This window comes from Protomyctophum parallelum, assembly GCF_964188405.1.
Source record: "Protomyctophum parallelum genome assembly, chromosome: 16".
In the NCBI taxonomy this organism is placed as follows: domain Eukaryota; kingdom Metazoa; phylum Chordata; class Actinopteri; order Myctophiformes; family Myctophidae; genus Protomyctophum; species Protomyctophum parallelum.
Window position 1 is genome coordinate 16,346,470 of NC_139711.1, and position 17,836 is coordinate 16,364,305.

At 45.9% G+C, this 17,836-nt stretch overlaps 1 protein-coding gene across 2 annotated transcripts; it reads right to left on the bottom strand.

Moving 5' to 3' along the window:
- Positions 1-581: 581 nt before the first annotated feature.
- On the bottom strand, positions 582-17,796 carry vimr2 (vimentin-related 2). 2 transcript variants are annotated; one of them, XR_014570488.1, is made up of 11 exons: positions 17,488-17,796; positions 16,240-16,387; positions 14,645-14,803; positions 13,669-13,788; positions 11,502-11,597; positions 10,618-10,749; positions 5,640-5,768; positions 3,735-3,845; positions 3,448-3,572; positions 1,114-1,707; positions 582-1,077 (listed from the first exon to the last, which is right to left on the bottom strand). XR_014570488.1 is itself a non-coding variant. In XM_083785832.1 (10 exons), exons 1-10 carry the CDS (start codon positions 17,595-17,597, stop codon positions 1,665-1,667), a joined length of 1,173 nt encoding a protein of 390 aa, XP_083641958.1. In that variant the 5' UTR covers positions 17,598-17,796; the 3' UTR covers positions 582-1,664. The 2 variants fall into 2 exon arrangements, 1 of the variants encoding a protein (XP_083641958.1); XM_083785832.1 differs by having other exon boundaries at positions 582-1,707.
- Between the last annotated feature and the right edge of the window lie 40 nt (positions 17,797-17,836).

The window sequence follows — 17,836 nt, forward strand, 5'->3', positions numbered from 1 at the left end:
CATTGACGACCCCTTGGGGTCAGGGGAACAGGGTGGTTTGTTGTGGATACTGTGTATTATTTCCGTGCCAGTAGTATAGCATGGACGGACTGAAGGAGCAGTGTCTCTCAGATCCAGTCTTCTGAGGACATGATTGAGTGCTGCGGCCCTGAGAGAAACAGACACAGTATAGGCTTCCTCCCGGCCGTGTTCCATGCATGCCCGGACAATTAAACTGCAGCCGTGCAGCACCAGCCCTCATCTCCAGACACTGATCTCACTTAATACAGTCAGAGGGGAACTTCTCGAGGGGTCCGCTGGCTGTAGCTAATCTGATCTGATCCGTTATTAGCGGCATTTTTCATCTTTATGGCTGAGCTAACAAGCATTGATATCATTAATAGCTGGGAACGTTCACATCGTGGGTTAAGCATGAAGATGAATGAAGGGACATAAATCATCCACTGTTCTGCGCACGGAAGGGGTAACCTCTCTGCCACAAGAATCCCACGTGTTTTATTGTCATCATACGCGCTAAACGGTGACAAAAGAAAATCACTCAGAATTGATATAAGCAGAGGGTTTATTATTATCATCATTATCTTCACTAGTAGAATACTTTATATATTGTATAAAATACTCAATTAAATACTTTTGTCACATGGTTATTTCAAAACAGGGCCTTTTCAAAAGAAGCAGAATTAATAACACAACCTTATCTTTTAAAGTCATGCAGGTGCACATTCTGTTGAAACTGTAACGCAACAGCTTCATGAACCATTTGCAATATATAAACATGCTGCAAGTACACATGACCAGTTTGAGTGCGAGTTATGTGTAAAGAAAGCATGAATACACGACTTCTCCATTCACTACATGACTGTAAAAGCTAAACAAAGTTGGTCTGCCTTGACTGGCTGAAAGCGTCTTATCGGCAAGTGGAGAGGGCAGAGGTTAAGTGCTGGAGATTGGGCTTAATTTGACTGATGGGTGAGGGGGTATCAGGAACAGAATGATTCTACGGAGGTTTTTCTCTTTCTATTTGTGTGTGTGTGTGTGTGTGTGTGTGTGTGTGTGTGTGTGTGTGTGTCTGTGTGTCTGTGTGTGTGTGTGTGTGTGTGTGTGTGTGTGCACATACACACATACGCACTATATCTGACCCAGTAGATACAGAGAAAACTTAAGAAACTGTCCTCTCCTTAAACTCCTAGATCACAGACAGAGACACACACTCACACACGCGCGCGCGTGCGCGTGCACGCACACACACACACACACACACACACACACACACACACACACACACACACACACACACACACACACACACACACACACACACACACACACACACACACACACACACACACACACACACACGTCCACACACGTCTAGTATGAATAGACACTCATGGCATTACCATCCCCCAGCCTATTTTAGACAGTTCCATCTTTCTTGAAGTCTGGGGGTCATCTGCCAGCGACCTGTTATCAATGGCCTTGCCCGGGCCACCAGACGACATTAATCTCTCATGAGAAGTTTACATCTGTGCTCAAATTGCAGTCGGGGTGCTTTAACCTTCATCCCATACGTCCGAACCGGGTCTGTTTTTTTTGCCGTTTGTCTGCTCGTGATCCGTGTGGGGGGAGTCTGTCCGTTCTCCAGTCAGTCCATCTGTCTCCAGTCACAGGCCATACAGCCTCGCCTCCTCTTCCTCCACCAGACCCCTGAGAGACAGAAGTAGACGAAACACAACCTAGAGATGACCGGTTTAATGTACAGAAACACAGGATAGCAGTGACAGTAATCACCAGTTGTCTGTTTTTCGCGTGCCGAATACATCTGTACAGGGCATGTTCCTTAGCCGCTTGCAGTTCTGTTCATGAACAGAACACCCTCAGAAATCAGTACTGATTTACACTGAATTACAGAACAAAGGGCTCACATCAATTGAAGTCCATTTCGTCTGCATCTGCCCAAAACCGCACTGGGAATCTTCCACACAGGCAAAGTGCCACCCAGCACTGGCAGTCTAGGGTCATTAGTGTCTGTTCTGCAGTCAGCATCAACGACTTCCATGTTCCATTTCTTATTCATGGTTTTAATCATGGATGACAAAACACGGTAAATAAAAAAGTAAGGATAGAGGGTGGGGGGGGGGGGGGGGGGGCAATTGTCTGTGCCAACGACAATTGGCCTTCCATGCACATTAAATGTCTTTGGGACAATCTGTCGGGTAATAAGTGGGTTTTAAAACTATGGCAAATGCGGAGACGTGTGTGTGTGTGTGTGTGTCTGTGCACTGACAATGTGAGATCCCCTCTTTGCCCATTCTAATGAGGCTTTGTGTGTGGGGTTGGCCTCTTCCTGAGGGAAGGGCCAGCATGGCGGGGGTCTGTGGCAGGGGTGATCTGTGGCAGGAGGATAGGATGGCCGACGTGCGTCACTCTACATATCAGCATAGCAGATGGTGAAGCATCCTGAACGGAAGGATGCCATGACATAAATGTCTTGAAGGATGCATAGTTGCATACAGGAAATTGCATCACACTCTGTTTGTGGGTTGGGGAGCTGCTTTTGACCCCAGTTGGTCAATGATGTCAGCTCTTAGCTTTATCAGGGATGTCCAGGTGATGTTATGTCAGGTCACACTCGGATCACACTGGACAGGATATAATCAAAATCATGTGGTTTCTGGAGGACCGTCTCAACCAACACAGTAACGTCTTAGTACAGTACAGTACGTGTGTACGTCTGTAATCCACGTAACTCAAGAACCGTTTGCCCCACTGACTTCAAATTCGACACACACATTCCACACCACCACAGGGAGTGCAGTGCCCGGGCCTAGAGTCGGTGGGATACAATCAATTGATTGCCATGGCAACCCCACACCTACCATTTGATTACTTAACCATTCCACTTTTCACAGTCACAGTTTTCACTCTTCAGACACAGGCAGATACAGAGATCTCCATATGGGACACAGGCAGACGGTTAAAACGGGTGCTATGGCAACGTGTATTGCAGTCTAGGGGCTCCATTTTCGTCGCAGCTAAACTTATCCCTAAACTTATTTTTTTTACTATTTTGCAAAACATTTTTGAATAGTTAAAATGGCCAGTCTACAAGCTCAATGTGTCAATGTAGATTGGCTAGTTGAACTATTCAAAAATGTTTTTCAAAATAGTAGAAGTTTAGGGATAAGGGGTTTAGCGGTGACGATAATGGAGCCCCTACGTTCCCAACTTGCATTGTTCCAAAGTTGGCCGGTGGCCGACGGGCACAGGTCTAGTAATATCAATTACTAGACCTGTTGACCAAAATGGGTCAACGCTGTTTGCTCCATGAAATGTTTCTCTGAATTTACCACAATTGACACATTTCAGAGCAATCACCCAGTAAAGTTTGCGATGAAATAGAAACTACTCTTGGACACCAGAACTTGGCCCATCAGAGAATCTGACCTGTAGGCAGCAATTTCAATGTCTCTGGCCATCTTCTCACTTAGCAGTTCCTTATAGTCCTCGCACTGCTCCCGCATCTGGACTTGGAAGTCAACCTCCTGGTGCCTCATCTCCTCTAAGGTACACTGAAGAACACACACGCACACACACACACACACACACACACACACACACACACACACACACACAGACACACACACACACACACACACAAAGGTTAGAATAGAACTCCTACCGACCATCGCAGTGGTGATTAAAGGGGCGTGGGCGACAGTTTATCGTCTTACCTCCAGCTCGTCAATCTCCTCCAGGTACGAAGCCTCCTTCATCTCCTCCTCCTCCTCCAGCTCCATGTTGCACTGCTCAAGTTCAGCGAGCTCCTTCTCCAGCTCTGCAACCTGCAAGGCGACATTCATTCAACAACATGTCCAAACACGCGGAAAAACACACACATATTAAGCCGTCCCAATAAAACGGAATGCCAGGGATATAAACCCATAGATAGATCATGGCTCCTTCTCACAACAAACTCGCACCCTCCCACAATCCCAATGTCTGAGGCACTGTCTCCCACTGTGGGTAATTACAGCAATCACAGTAAGTTCAACAATTAGCTGTCACAGCCAGATGGGGATGCGAGGCGGGCTTGCTCGTCTTTCAGCTCAGATCAGAGGGGCTGGGAGGAGGAGGAAGAGGAGGGGGGGGGGGGTACTATTCACAAGCTGATGATGACTTTACAACCTGGCCATTTCACTTACTCACACACACACACTCTCTCTTCCACCGCGGCATGATAAGTGAGGCCTGGCCTAGCCACTTGCGTGTGTGTGTGTGTGTGTGTGTGTGTGTGTGTGTGTGTGTGTGTGTGTGTGTGTGTATGTGTGTGTGTGTGTGTGTGTGTGTGTGTGCGTGCGTGCGTGCACGTGTGCGTGCAAGTGTGTATGGATGTTGCCAGTGAGCTGCTCTATTATATACATACTCTGTGTCAGGCCTGATTTCATCACAATCTGTTTGTTTGGCCATGTTGTGTCTCGGCGAGAAACTGGACCTGAGGCATTCATCACAAGCACAGAGAGATAGGGGGCTGAGAGAGAGAGAGGGAGGGAGAGAGAGAGAGAGAGAGAGAGAGAGAGAGAGAGGGAGATAGAGAGAGGGAGAGAGAGAGGGAGAGAGAGAGAGAGAGAGAGAGAGAGAGAGAGAGAGGAAACAGAGCAGATCAAGGCCTCCTGTCCGTCCGTCAGGGCTCTGAGTTGAACAGAATGAGGGTTCATGTGCAGCATATATGGGGGCGCTATAGCTGCAAGAGCTCAGCTGTGGCACTGTTTATTTAAAGAGTCGGAGGCAGCAGTGCTACGACCGCAGTTAATGAGAACCAAACCACCACGTTTGTCATGGACCAGGGCAAGGTGTCGGCTGCGGCCTCACCGCTGATGGATCACCTGGGGACGGAGGTGAACTGTGAGCGGTTACTTACTATTTAGTGCAGAGTCACCCGGGCGACCGCATAGGAGTTGCAGCTGCGGTTGTGGGTTCGCTCCTTAAATGATCTCTTTACTCTTAGCAGGCCTACTACAGAGCCTCGAGTTTTGCTCCTGGAAGCAGCTCTCGTATGACCATTTTTTCTCTTATCAAAAAGGAAAAAGAAAGAAAAAAAAGCATACAGTTGAAAGGTGCCAGCTGACGGGTGTATTTCCATACTTCCATTAAGGGGAGGAGGTCTACAGAGTGTGTGGCACTTCAAGAGGTTTATGATGAAGAGCGGGGGGGAAGCTCTCTGCACTGTGGAAGACTGTCCTTTAATTTAACGGAGGCAATAAATCCACTAGTTTGATCCAAAGCAGACCCCGTAACGCGTCCTGCTGATGTGTCCAACAGAGTAAACACTCTGGTCAGCAGGGTCCCCCCACACTCTGTTGGTCTACTGTCACTCAGTGGCCCCGCCCCTTCCTTCCCTCAGCTTTCTGTGGGAAACCATTCATTCTCGCCATTACGTCTGATTTAGTAGCTGACGGCCGACGCGGAGCGCATTGCGGGTTCCGAGCCTGAGAATGTTTTTTAAAGTACAGTTAAAGGAGATGGATGGCTGCGCGGTTAGCTGTGGAAAGATTTCAAATGACAGGTGAAGGAAGTGTGGAAAGATGTAGTTAGGAAAAAATATATATATAACCAATATACAGTAAGGGGCCGCTCACCAGCTTCTTCAGTTCGTTGGGGTCTGTCATCTGGTGCACATCCTTGATCTTGACCTCTGACCCTGCCGCTTCCAACTGTTTTGATTCTCCACCGATGGGAACCACAGCTGATGAGGATCCGCATTCATTCTGGAGAGAAACATTGAAAGGCATTTGCATTTACAATAAATATTCACTGTCACAAAAGCACAGGAGTGTTTGTTCAAAGATGTGAAGTGCATCTCGAAGCACAATCAGAGACATCCATGACTCAGCCCCTCCCACAGTCTGATCTCGAAACGTCCCCCCCCCCCCCCCCCTGTGCCCACCATATCCCTGATTAGAGGGAACAAATGACACAGCAAATAAGCGGCATGAGGGTGCACAGGTGTGTGGGAGCCAGCCAGCCATTACCATTACCATTCAACCCTGATGGCAATCATTTTAGCACTGAGACAATTGCACCTTGTAATGGAGGCAGGCGCAGATCCGTGACCAGCTGGCAGTGGCAGGGAGATGGAAGGTGGGCGTGGGGAGTAAGAGAGAACACCAATTGCTGGAGGGGGATTGGGGTAAATATATATTGTCATTTAACACTCCCAAAAGAATGCATTGTGGCTGCGGATAGCGCCATGATTTGCGCATCACTTGCAACGGCTTAGGTTTTCACAAAAGATATTGTGCTAATTATATGAGAGCACAACACCATCATCCATAAAGTTTTGCAGCTTAAGTGCAATTTGCCCTTGTTTTCCATGTGATTGCAATTATCCATGTGGAAAAGCATAAATGGTGGCTTTTGCACCACACTATATATTAGTGTGCTGTCTTTGAGTTTGTGGAATTGGTGGCGAGGCATTATGTAGGGAAGGTCTAGCCTTCCCTGAAAGCCTGAAAAGGAACAATGCTAGTATTGTCTCCACCAGGCCGAAGGCATGGGGAGAGAGTATGTTTTGCACTCCGTCCGTCCGTGTGTGCGTGTGTGTGTGTGTGTCCGTCCGTCCGTTACCAGCTAATCTCTGGCACCGTTAACCCGGTCTATGCCAAACTTTGCACACACAGTCACACACTCCCTAGATGCCAACGATGAACCTCTGCCCCGTTTTTCCAGAACGGCCTGTTATAGCACCACCAGGAGGCCGACACATTTTTTTATATTACTCCTCCAGATTTTGTCCAAAAATCCCGAAAATCATTACACAGTATCTCTATAGTCATGTGCTCAAGACGGATCTGTCCGATATTTCATATTCCAATTGACTGACATTGGCTTTCAAAGTTTGCAGTATTGGCCCGTTTTGAACAAAAAGACTCAAATCATTAACGCAGCATGCAATTTACGTGCCAATGGACTGAACCACTGGCAATGTGATGCTTTTGTCTGAAATTTATATTTTCCACAGCCTATCCTGTAGTGTAGGTACTGAAGTCTGCTGGTTGAGAAGAGGGACTGTGCTGGGATTTTTATTTTAATTAGGCTCTGTAAATTGGACTATTCATTAAGGACATTGTTTTTACCGACAGCGCTTGTAACAATGTAACAATGGGTAACAGTTTTGCTTACTTTTGCCCACCTGAGCACCCCTATTACTTATAAATACATCACATACCAGTACCACAACTTACTGCTGAATCTAGTTACGTTGTTGGGAAGCCCAGCAATTGGCAATTTCCCAAGCAATTTCAAGACTACCCACGGCCACTGTGGCTCAAAGAAGCTAAATTAAGCCATAATTTTCTCTATCCAGCCATTCCAGCTGGAAGATTGGTCGTACTGGGTGGCAAAATGTACCCGGGGGTTTGATGGAATACGTTGGAGTCAATAAGGGCCAGGTGGACCAGCTTATAAATAATCACTATTTCTGAATAACTGAGACCTTTGTAAAATACTCAGTCCAGGAAAAAAAGACATATCACACATTGTTTTCTGCTGTGTTGCTTTGATATTTGTACTGTACGCTGTATACTTTTATAGAGGACAAAGGACATTTTTGAACGTGCCAAAGTAACGCGAGACTGTCCATCATTGCCAGTGGTATCATTTCAGAGTCTGAAATGATATTGTATTTTCCTGAACCGATTATATGACAGAGGTCGCAATCGTTCTGAAATAGTGTTTGCACACAAGCTGTCCACTGGCCGACTCTCATTCACTGCGCTGTATTTCAAAGAACTCCCAGTGTAAGTTTGGCCACCCATGAGTGTCATGACGCATGCCCAGCGGCCAGCACGTCTCTTCCTTAATATACAGTACCTTCCTTGCCTTGACTGAGGAAATCCCACAAAATTAAGGATTTAATTGGATAAAACTGACACAAAGTTGAATAAGCTGCTTAGCCATACACAAGACTAAAAAGCAGCACTACAAAATAGGTGGCAGCAATAATAAACATAGTAGCAATGTCAAGACGTTCAAGCTCATTCATGAAATGGCATAATATGATAAGATTTAATATTAAACTGTAGGTTACATATCCGTGTGCATCCAGCTTATCCGATCCATATATGAACACCAGATCAAGTCATTTCCCCAAATTCAAGGTACAGAGAAGTTAATTCTGAACTTGTTTTTAGCTTCTGTGGCCCTAATACATGGAATGAACTACATTAAAATTGACCACATTGGTACCCCTGAGTAGTTTTAAAACCTATACAGATCCCCACAACATGTAACTGTTTTTAGATCAAAATTTGTCTTAGCTTTTATTTGTAACCTATTCACATGTATACTTTTATTGATCTTCTGATGTATTGCGATGTTTTCTTTTTTATATGATATTGTATTACTCGACGACACTGAAAATTAGTTTAATTCTTTTTTGCAGCACTAGCTACAGGCTGGGTCGGCAACTATCAGTGGACGGTGTTGAATTAGAGTTAAATTAGAGACAGGTGCTATGTCCAGTTGTCCACCCAGTAGGGACACATCACTGAATTAGAGTTAAATTAGAGACAGGTGCTATGTCCAGTTGTCCACCCAGTAGGGACACATCACTGAATTAGAGTTAAATTAGAGACAGGTGCTATGTCCAGTTGTCCACCCAGTAGGGACACATCACTGTGTGAATTAGAGTTAAATTAGAGACAGGTGCTATGTCCAGTTGTCCACCCAGTAGGGACACATCACTGTGAATTAGAGTTAAATTAGAGACAGGTGCTATGTCCAGTTGTCCACCCAGTAGGGACACATCACTGAATTAGAGTTAAATTAGAGACAGGTGCTATGTCCAGTTGTCCACCCAGTAGGGACACATCACTGAATTAGAGTTAAATTAGAGACAGGTGCTATGTCCAGTTGTCCACCCAGTAGGGACACATCACTGAATTAGAGTTAAATTAGAGACAGGTGCTATGTCCAGTTGTCCACCCAGTAGGGACACATCACTGTGTGAATTAGAGTTAAATTAGAGACAGGTGCTATGTCCAGTTGTCCACCCAGTAGGGACACATCACTGAATTAGAGTTAAATTAGAGACAGGTGCTATGTCCAGTTGTCCACCCAGTAGGGACACATCACTGAATTAGAGTTAAATTAGAGACAGGTGCTATGTCCAGTTGTCCACCCAGTAGGGACACATCACTGAATTAGAGTTAAATTAGAGACAGGTGCTATGTCCAGTTGTCCACCCAGTAGGGACACATCACTGAATTAGAGTTAAATTAGAGACAGGTGCTATGTCCAGTTGTCCACCCAGTAGGGACACATCACTGTGTGAATTAGAGTTAAATTAGAGACAGGTGCTATGTCCAGTTGTCCACCCAGTAGGGACACATCACTGTGTGAATTAGAGTTAAATTAGAGACAGGTGCTATGTCCAGTTGTCCACCCAGTAGGGACACATCACTGTGTGAATTAGAGTTAAATTAGAGACAGGTGCTATGTCCAGTTGTCCACCCAGTAGGGACACATCACTGGCAGGTGAGCCAGTAGGGTACAATAGCAGTGGCAGCACACAGCAGCACAGACAATTGTGGGGAGGGGCGAGTGGCATAACAACTACATTTGGTAGGAAAAAAGGGATAAAAATAATTGGCCACTCAAAAATAAAAGTATGCAATCCTTTTGTGAATTCACCCCTCAAGTTAAATGAACACTCAGGATTTTGCCGTGCAGGACCCTTGTGAAGGAGCCCTAGGGGGGCTCTCACACACACACACACACACACACACACACACCCAGTGGTGCTGAGGAGCCTGGGAAGGCGGCCAGCGGTCTGATTGCTGCCCTGACCTCTGAATGGGGCAGACTTCCTCAGCTCAGAGAGGGTCAGACCCACCGGAGCTACAATCTGACCCTAGCACAGCACAGCACCTCACACACACACACACACACACACACACACACACACACACACACACACACGCGCGCGCGCGCGCGCGCACTCACGCACACACACGCACGCGCACACACACACAAAGCTGTTCTGTTCTGGCCCACAACAGCACCTTAGGTTCTCAAGTGCTACCCAGCTGTTGTGTTAAGAGGGAAAGAAAACTAGTGGGACTGTCCCTTTGCGCAGCGTAAAAACTCCAGATTTACGTCAGGACGTGACCAAACGTGTCAGAAGGAGCGAGGGGGGGTTGACGTGGTGAAAGTAGGAAGCATTAACCACTGGGAGAACAAGAGGGTGGCGGCTGGCTGGTCTCTTGTTGGTACATGGGTTTGTGCAGGCATGCATGTGTAAAATGGTAAATGGTGTATTGATATAGTGTTCATCACTGATTAAAATGAATGCCTTATTTAGTTATTTCATACTTTGTCGTATGACAGTGTCATGCTAAATTATCAACAATAGCCAATCTACAAGCTCACAAATATGATAAATATTTAACCAATGAAAAGTATTAATAATAGCGTGTGTGACTTGTGTAATAATAATTACAGTGGATCCACTGGAACGCACATTTTTTCCATTTCCTGAAAAGTAACCGTTTTGGAAATAGAAGGATTCTTCTGCCCAACAGCGGCAATATGTTTGTATAGTGTGCTGTGCCGTACCTCCAGGCACGCTGCCAGCTGGCAGTAGTATTCCTTTATGACCAGGGCCTGTGTGATGTCAGGGCTGCAGAATTCTGTACCCGTCACTGCCAGCGCTGTCCCTTCAACCGGGTCCATCAAATCCCCCACTTCCTACAGAGAAAAATACACAGATACAATTAAATACAAACTCAGACAGTCACACACATACTGTAAACAGTATATATAATTTATAGTCTCTGTATCTTCTCAAGTTCATAGCCACTCCACGACAAGAATCATTATCGCCAGCGCAGCAGAAAATTAACTGTGAGAGGAATGTAATGGCCGCCAATTTGCCTGAGGCGATACAGTGTTTTGGAAGTGCTGATAATAACAGCAGTTAATAAAACAAAGGGGACTCCCATGTGTTCGGTCGGTGTTCACGTTTCCCCGCACAGAGAGTAATCGAGTTATCGTGTCCCAGAGGGAGTGTGTTAAACACCAGGCAGCCCGGCGGCCTTCTCCAACAGCAAAAACACCGCGTGATGGAGTTGCCTCCATTTCCTCTCTCTGCCATCGTGTTTCTACAGTATACGTGTGAGGCTGGAAGGCGTCTATCATCGCCCTGGTGGGGGAATACAGTAGAAGATGGGGAGGGGTCTGGACCCTCTGATGCGATACGTACAGTAGGATGCTTGTATACCGTGCTCCAATCTTCTCCCAGTATCACTGTTACTCCTGGCAACAGGGACACTTGCAAGGTGACCGAGGTCACAGACCACAGCTGTGTTGTCACCTCAGGTCCGGGCATTACTCCAACACTCCCGATTGGCCCGAGTGCTGCATCTCTTGAGTCAATTAAAGGCTATAAACGCTTCATTACTTACAGCATACTGCAGCTATCAAGTTGTTCCGTTTCTCACCGTTGCGTGTTGGGCCTCCATGTTTGCCAGCTGCCCTTCATAGATCGCCACTTGCTCTCTCAGGGCCAGACAGTCTGCCGTCACTGCATCCACTTCCTATGTGGTGAACAAAGAATTGAGTCCGTCACGAACAACAAAGTTCTCTCAAATAAAACAAATCAAGCTCTGTTGAACTGACTCGGTTAAATTGAACGGACTAATACAAATGTGCACTGACTGAGCTTTTTTGCAAAAAACTAAAAAGCATTTAACATTTGATTCCTCCCTTGTGCGCGTGTGTGTGCGTGTGTGCGTCTGGTTACACAGTACCGATTCGATGGAACATCCACCAGAGTGTAACGCTGCCAGTACCAGGCCCAGTGCAGTGTGGGCACTTGAGCACATCGACAGTATGAGGAGAACAATAGAGACCCACCTTAAGTACCACCATCAGTACCAGCACAACCACCGCAATGCAGAGGAAGGGGGAGGAGGACGACGAGGAGGAGGAAGAGCAGGAAGATGCAAACGAGGCTGGCTATAGGGCTAATTAGAGACAAAAGATGTGTCCGGCAATCCATTCGACCGGCAGGGGTTCTAAGCTCATATAGTGTTTCTGTGGCTGATTAATTGGCGACAAATTAAATTACCAACATTTTACATTTGAATGGTCACAAAAAGGAAGTGGGGTGGTGGTGGTGGGGTGGGGGGGTACTTCTGAGACGTACTTTGGCAGCAGGAGCTCCTGATGCGTGGCGAGGGGCGAGGCAGCTACTAGCTAGCCCTGTGTCTCAGTTCAAACGTGAGCTAGCATCTGCAGAGACTCTCCCGTGCGTGCGTGCTCCACCGCATGCTGTGCACCGACAACAAATCCCCTGCTCCCCCCCCCCCTTCCCCAAATCCCCCACGGTATGATGATGCATGTCATCATGCCTTCTGTTTGGACTCTCTCGTTTGATTCAGGGGCCAATGTTAAATCCTAACCCCCTTCACATTGTTGTGTTGGCTTGACTATACCAATGTTAGCACAGAATCCTTCAAAAGCAAAACATCCACTAACAATTAACTTAAAAGGTATCCTGTGCCAATAATACAGGAGTTGGTGTAAGATTGTGTACAGAAGCAGTGACTGGAAACACCACAGGGTTGAGTAAAGCACATTGGCAGGAATAAAGCGTCAGCCAATAAGACCAGTGACAATAAGTCGATGGAGCCTCATTTTCTGGACATCAACAAGGCCGTCCGTGTCCATCCCGTGTTTCATCCCCAGCCAGTGTTGGTCAGTCTATCACCATGTTGAGTGATCAGAAAGCATGCTTCTCTCATAGAAGAACCACGGAGAAGCATCCTCTCCTCTCCTCTCCTCTCCTCCCCCCCACCCCCCAGGCTAATTCCCACCAAGCTTTTCAACCTTCCAGGCAGCTGCTTCCTATTCAGAAACTCAGCCCTCTGCCAGCCAGCACATTACTGTCTGCGTTACATCTGTAAGGGGGAAATTAAAGCCTACAACATGACTCAATGAGGAGACATGGAATCAGCTTCTCTCACATCTGGCCATGGCAAGGAGAAGATGGTATGCAGCATGTGCATGCGTGTGCGTGTGCGTGCGTGTGCGTGTGTGTGACTGTGTGTGTGTGTGTGTGTGTGACTGTGTGTGTGCGGTGGTCGGGGTCTCAGGTTGCACCATGGCCACCGGCCCAGACTGTGAGTGACGGTGATCAACACCATTTGGGCAGAGCAACAGAGGCAGCAGCTGTACTGTGCTCCACCAGCAGAGCATGTGGAGGGAGAGAGAGAGAGAGAGAGAGAGAGAGAGAGAGAGAGAGAGAGAGAGAGAGAGAGAGAGAGAGAGGGAGAGAGAGAGAGAGAGAGACAGAGAGAGAGAGACAGAGAGAGAGAGCACTGGGAATGGGAGGCATGGGAACACTGCCATCTAGTGCCCCCAGCACTTTATTGCAATTAAACGCATCTTAAACGCAAAGGAACGTTCTGTGCACAGTATTTCACTCTCACTGGGTATAGATCTATAGACGGAAAATAACAAGCATCTGATCTGGTCCAGTAGAAAGGCAACATTGGTCCTATCTGTCTGTGCATGTGCAGAGCATTGTTAGTACAATGTCCTTCTGAATGGAAGCTGTCTTTGTATCAGGAGTAGGACAGACACCAAAAGCAGGTTATTTTTTACCACAGCGACATCCTGCCGCTCCAGGTGAACGAGGGACTTCTGATTGACAGCTATCTCAGTCTCTTGCTGCAGACATTCCAGTTCTTTCTTCAGCTCCTCCGTGTCACACAGGATGTCATCCTGCAGGGACACACAGAACGGAATAGACAGTGATGGCCCTCGACAGGTCAGCAGGTTAGACAACAGTGTCACTGCGGTGACAGCCTGATGTGCATCGGTAAGATGCGATGCGAATGTAACACCATGACGGTATGTCACAGAGAAAGAGAAAAATAGAAAGACGGACGCTTTTTTTGTTGTTTTTCTTCTTTCTAAATATTTGTTCTGCGCCCCAATTTGTTTTTTTATTGTCATGCTTTGTTCGAGGCTTTAAACATCTTTAAATAAATTACTTTTTGAAACGTCTATGGGGAAAATGCATGGGGAATTATTTCCTGGTGCCCTCGTTGTTCTGAAAGGGGGCGGGACTGCGACGCTCTATAGAGTTAAAATGATTGAGCAGATTTAGCTGATATATTATTCATCCTTTTTGCTGGCTGGGGACCCCCTGGAAGCCCACTTTGAGAACCAGTGTTGTACTGCAGTGGTTCCCAAACTTTTTCATGTCAAGGACCCCCAAAATGACACTCATTAGCCTGCAGACCCCCATTACAAAAGATATGCCCATAAGAGAAGATTTTTACAGCTCTAGCAGTGATTTTCAACTATTTTAATTTCAAGGACCCCCCCCCAGTTTAATATGCAACAGGCTACGGACTCCCATTTAATGGCATTTCTATTTCTGGGACCCCCAATTTATATTGTAAAATCTATGTAAATTTAATTAGGTTCCATTTGGCTCCATTTGTACACACTTAGAGTTACAGACCCATAAGGGTCCATTTGGTTCCAAACTATCATTTAGCTGGGGACCCCCTGGAACTCCCTCAAGGACCCCTGGGGGTTCCCGGACACCACTGTATAAATGAGCCCTTACTCTCTCCCTGCGCAGTCTCTCCACCACGCCATCCAGGCTGTAGTCTGCCACAGCCACGGTGGTGGTGGTGCTGGAAGAAACCAGCTGGCTGTTCCGCTGGTCCTCTATGTCCATGATCTTGCATTCCAGAGACTCATTCTCCTCCTCAAAACAACGTGCCTACAGGACAGAGAGAGAACCATACAGTGGCCTTGTGGTCAGAGTGTCCGCCATGAGACTGGGAGGTCGGGGGTTCGATCCCCGGCTGGGTCATACCAAAGACTGTAAAAATGTTACCCAATGCCTCCCTGCTTGGCCCTCAGCATCAATGGGTTGGATTGAGGGTCAAATGCGGAGAACAAATTCCACTGCGGTAACGTGCGTGACTAATAAAATGCGGGTCAAATGCGGCGAACAAATTCCTCTGTGGTAACGTGTGTGACTAATCGTACGACTTTGACTACTAAAAACAACTGAAAGTTAACCAAACACATGCACAACACACCGGATAATGCAAATAAAAAAAGGATAATAAAACTGATATTGGGAAAAGGTGCCAGGCGAATTCTGTTAGACTGCTGAATTCTGTTTGCCCGTCTTTACCTGTACTGCCCTCCACGGGTAAAGACTAGCTGAAAGGGTGAAAACATGGCTGGCTCACCTTGATTGATTGATTGAAAGATGTATTAACATATTGGAGAATTACAGTACATTTCAAGCACAACTCAATACAAAACTGTTAACTGTGGACGACACCATAAATCATTACAGTTGTTTACAATAGGGTCCACCATGTGTAGGGTACACCATCATAAAAAAAATATCTTATGTATGAGACAGTCAGCAGGAACATTTCCAAGTAATGATGAGTCAATCAGGCAATCCGGTACACTTCTCCTTCTTGAGATTCTAACATTTTCTGTAGAATTTCTTGACCTCCGACTTCCCAGAAATTGACAACATTGACGCGTCATCATGGGTCACCAGGTCAAAAAACTAAACTTCACTCTCCTACATTACTAAATACAGTTAGGGACCACATGCAATAACTTCACAGACCACCAGTGGAACACCTGTTAAAAACCCTGCCAAGTGATAGATTTTGGTTAAACCAAAAATTATTTTATTAAAACGTTAAAACTCTATATTCTGATAGTATTCATTGGCATAAAGTGTTTGCAGTAACAGGGCCCTCCTTGTCTTTAATTAAGCAAAACATATTTTCATAATGGGTCACCAATTTCATCCAATCAGGAGAGAGAACCCATTTATCAGTTTGAAGTTCCAATTTACCAATTTAGTCTACTAATTTATTTTGTTTCATCACTTCCAATTTAACTGTAGGAGTTCCATTTTCTCATCAGATTCGGATCCAGTGGGTATACCAATCTGTCACATTGCTGGCCAGATTGGGGAGACCACAGCTGAACAAACATGCAATATTCTATAGCTGTTTTTCCACAAAGGTCAACCTAGAATGCTTTGACCTGTTCTGTAGTTTTTAACCTTTAGAGGGCAGCCAACTAACAAAATTCGATTGTGGTTTCAGTCCCAATCAATCTCTAAAATAAAATAGTTCAGTTGGACCAGTGGGTGTCTTTCTTTTCCAGCCTTACCAGTTCAATCAGTCTGGCCAGGCGGTCATTGAGGGTAGCGATGATGGTGCGCTCCTGGGCAAAGCGGCTCAGACCCTCCTTATTGATTGCCTTGGCAGCTACAAAGTCTAGCTTGTCACAGTCACAATGATCAGCAGCAGCTGCACTCCTGTGAGAGGGACAGTGTACAAAGACAGGATTTTGTTTTTAGCCCGAAGGGACGGCCACTTTATATATAAAGGATACACACACAGACAGGTGACAAATTAAAGGGGTAGTTCACCCAAAAACGTACTTATTTTACGTACTATTCATAGATATTCTTTTGTTTTAGTCGCATTCCTAAGTCAATAATTTGATGATTGGGTCATCGGTCAGTAGAAGACTCACTGAGACTCCACCAGTCATCAAATGATTGACTTAGGAATGCGACGAAAACAAAACATCATAGGGTGTGTGATTGTCATCTTTTGGGTGTACTACTCCTTTTAAAAGGAAAAACCAACATAAAGTGAATAAGGTGTTGGGCGACCACAAGCTGTCATAACTGCTTCAGTGTGGTTTGGCATGAACTGGAGGAATGGAACACCATTCTAACAAAAGATATTCTCTCGGTTGGTGTTTTGATGATGGCAGCCAGTCACACAGCAGTTCGAAAACTCCTATAGGTGTTAGATTGGGTTCCCAACCCAATCTAACACTGGGGACTTCAGGGGGCCATAGCATTTATTATTATTTATTTTTAATTTAATTAATTTGTCACCCATCTGTAAATACAAGACCAATGTGCAAATTTAGATGGTCACATTTTAGCAATGCAAACTATAACCAAGGAGAATCAATAAATACTGCTGTACATCCTAGCCTCCTCTGCTTTGTTTCAATGTTGCCCCTCCCAAATCATGTCAGTGTAAATGAACACTGTTGAATGAAGACGATGACATAAATCACCACATGCAGAAAAGGCATTTGTCATCATTCTCCAAACATTCCGATGGCACCAGACAGGCGTAGTTACACCACCCTGAACACACAAGAACCAACCCCATGACAGAATACGAGTACATACAATACATTGCATAAGATTAGCAGTATTATTGTGTAATATTCTGTTTGCATACAGATCACGTCCTGAAAAAGCAAGCTTGTCCTCATTTAAAAACATCTTTACCACAGAGTCGCATAACAACATGTAATGAAAAAACACTTGTTTTGCATAGTGCCAAATCTAACCCAAATCTCCTGCCCATTACAGAGAAGCATACTGACCTGGTGGAGGCGCGGTACTGCCCTGCACACTGCATGCTGGACCCCCCATTTCGGCCCCACTGGACGTCCTCAAACAGCTTGCGGTATGAAGACACTCTCAGCATGGCCATGGCTTTGGGATGGGTACAGGTTAACGTTGATTAAAACAACAGGCAAATGGTGACCGCGGTTCGAAGCTGGGCTTCTTATACTTGCAGTGGACGGAAATGTTGCACTCAGGTGACAGATATTTCTTAGGACATCGCTGGGACCAACTATAGGACCTAGCATCAGTTAATAAGGATTTGCCACATGGGTGGGGAGTCGGGGACTGCGCCATAACAACCATGCTGTTATTCCCTACATTGTT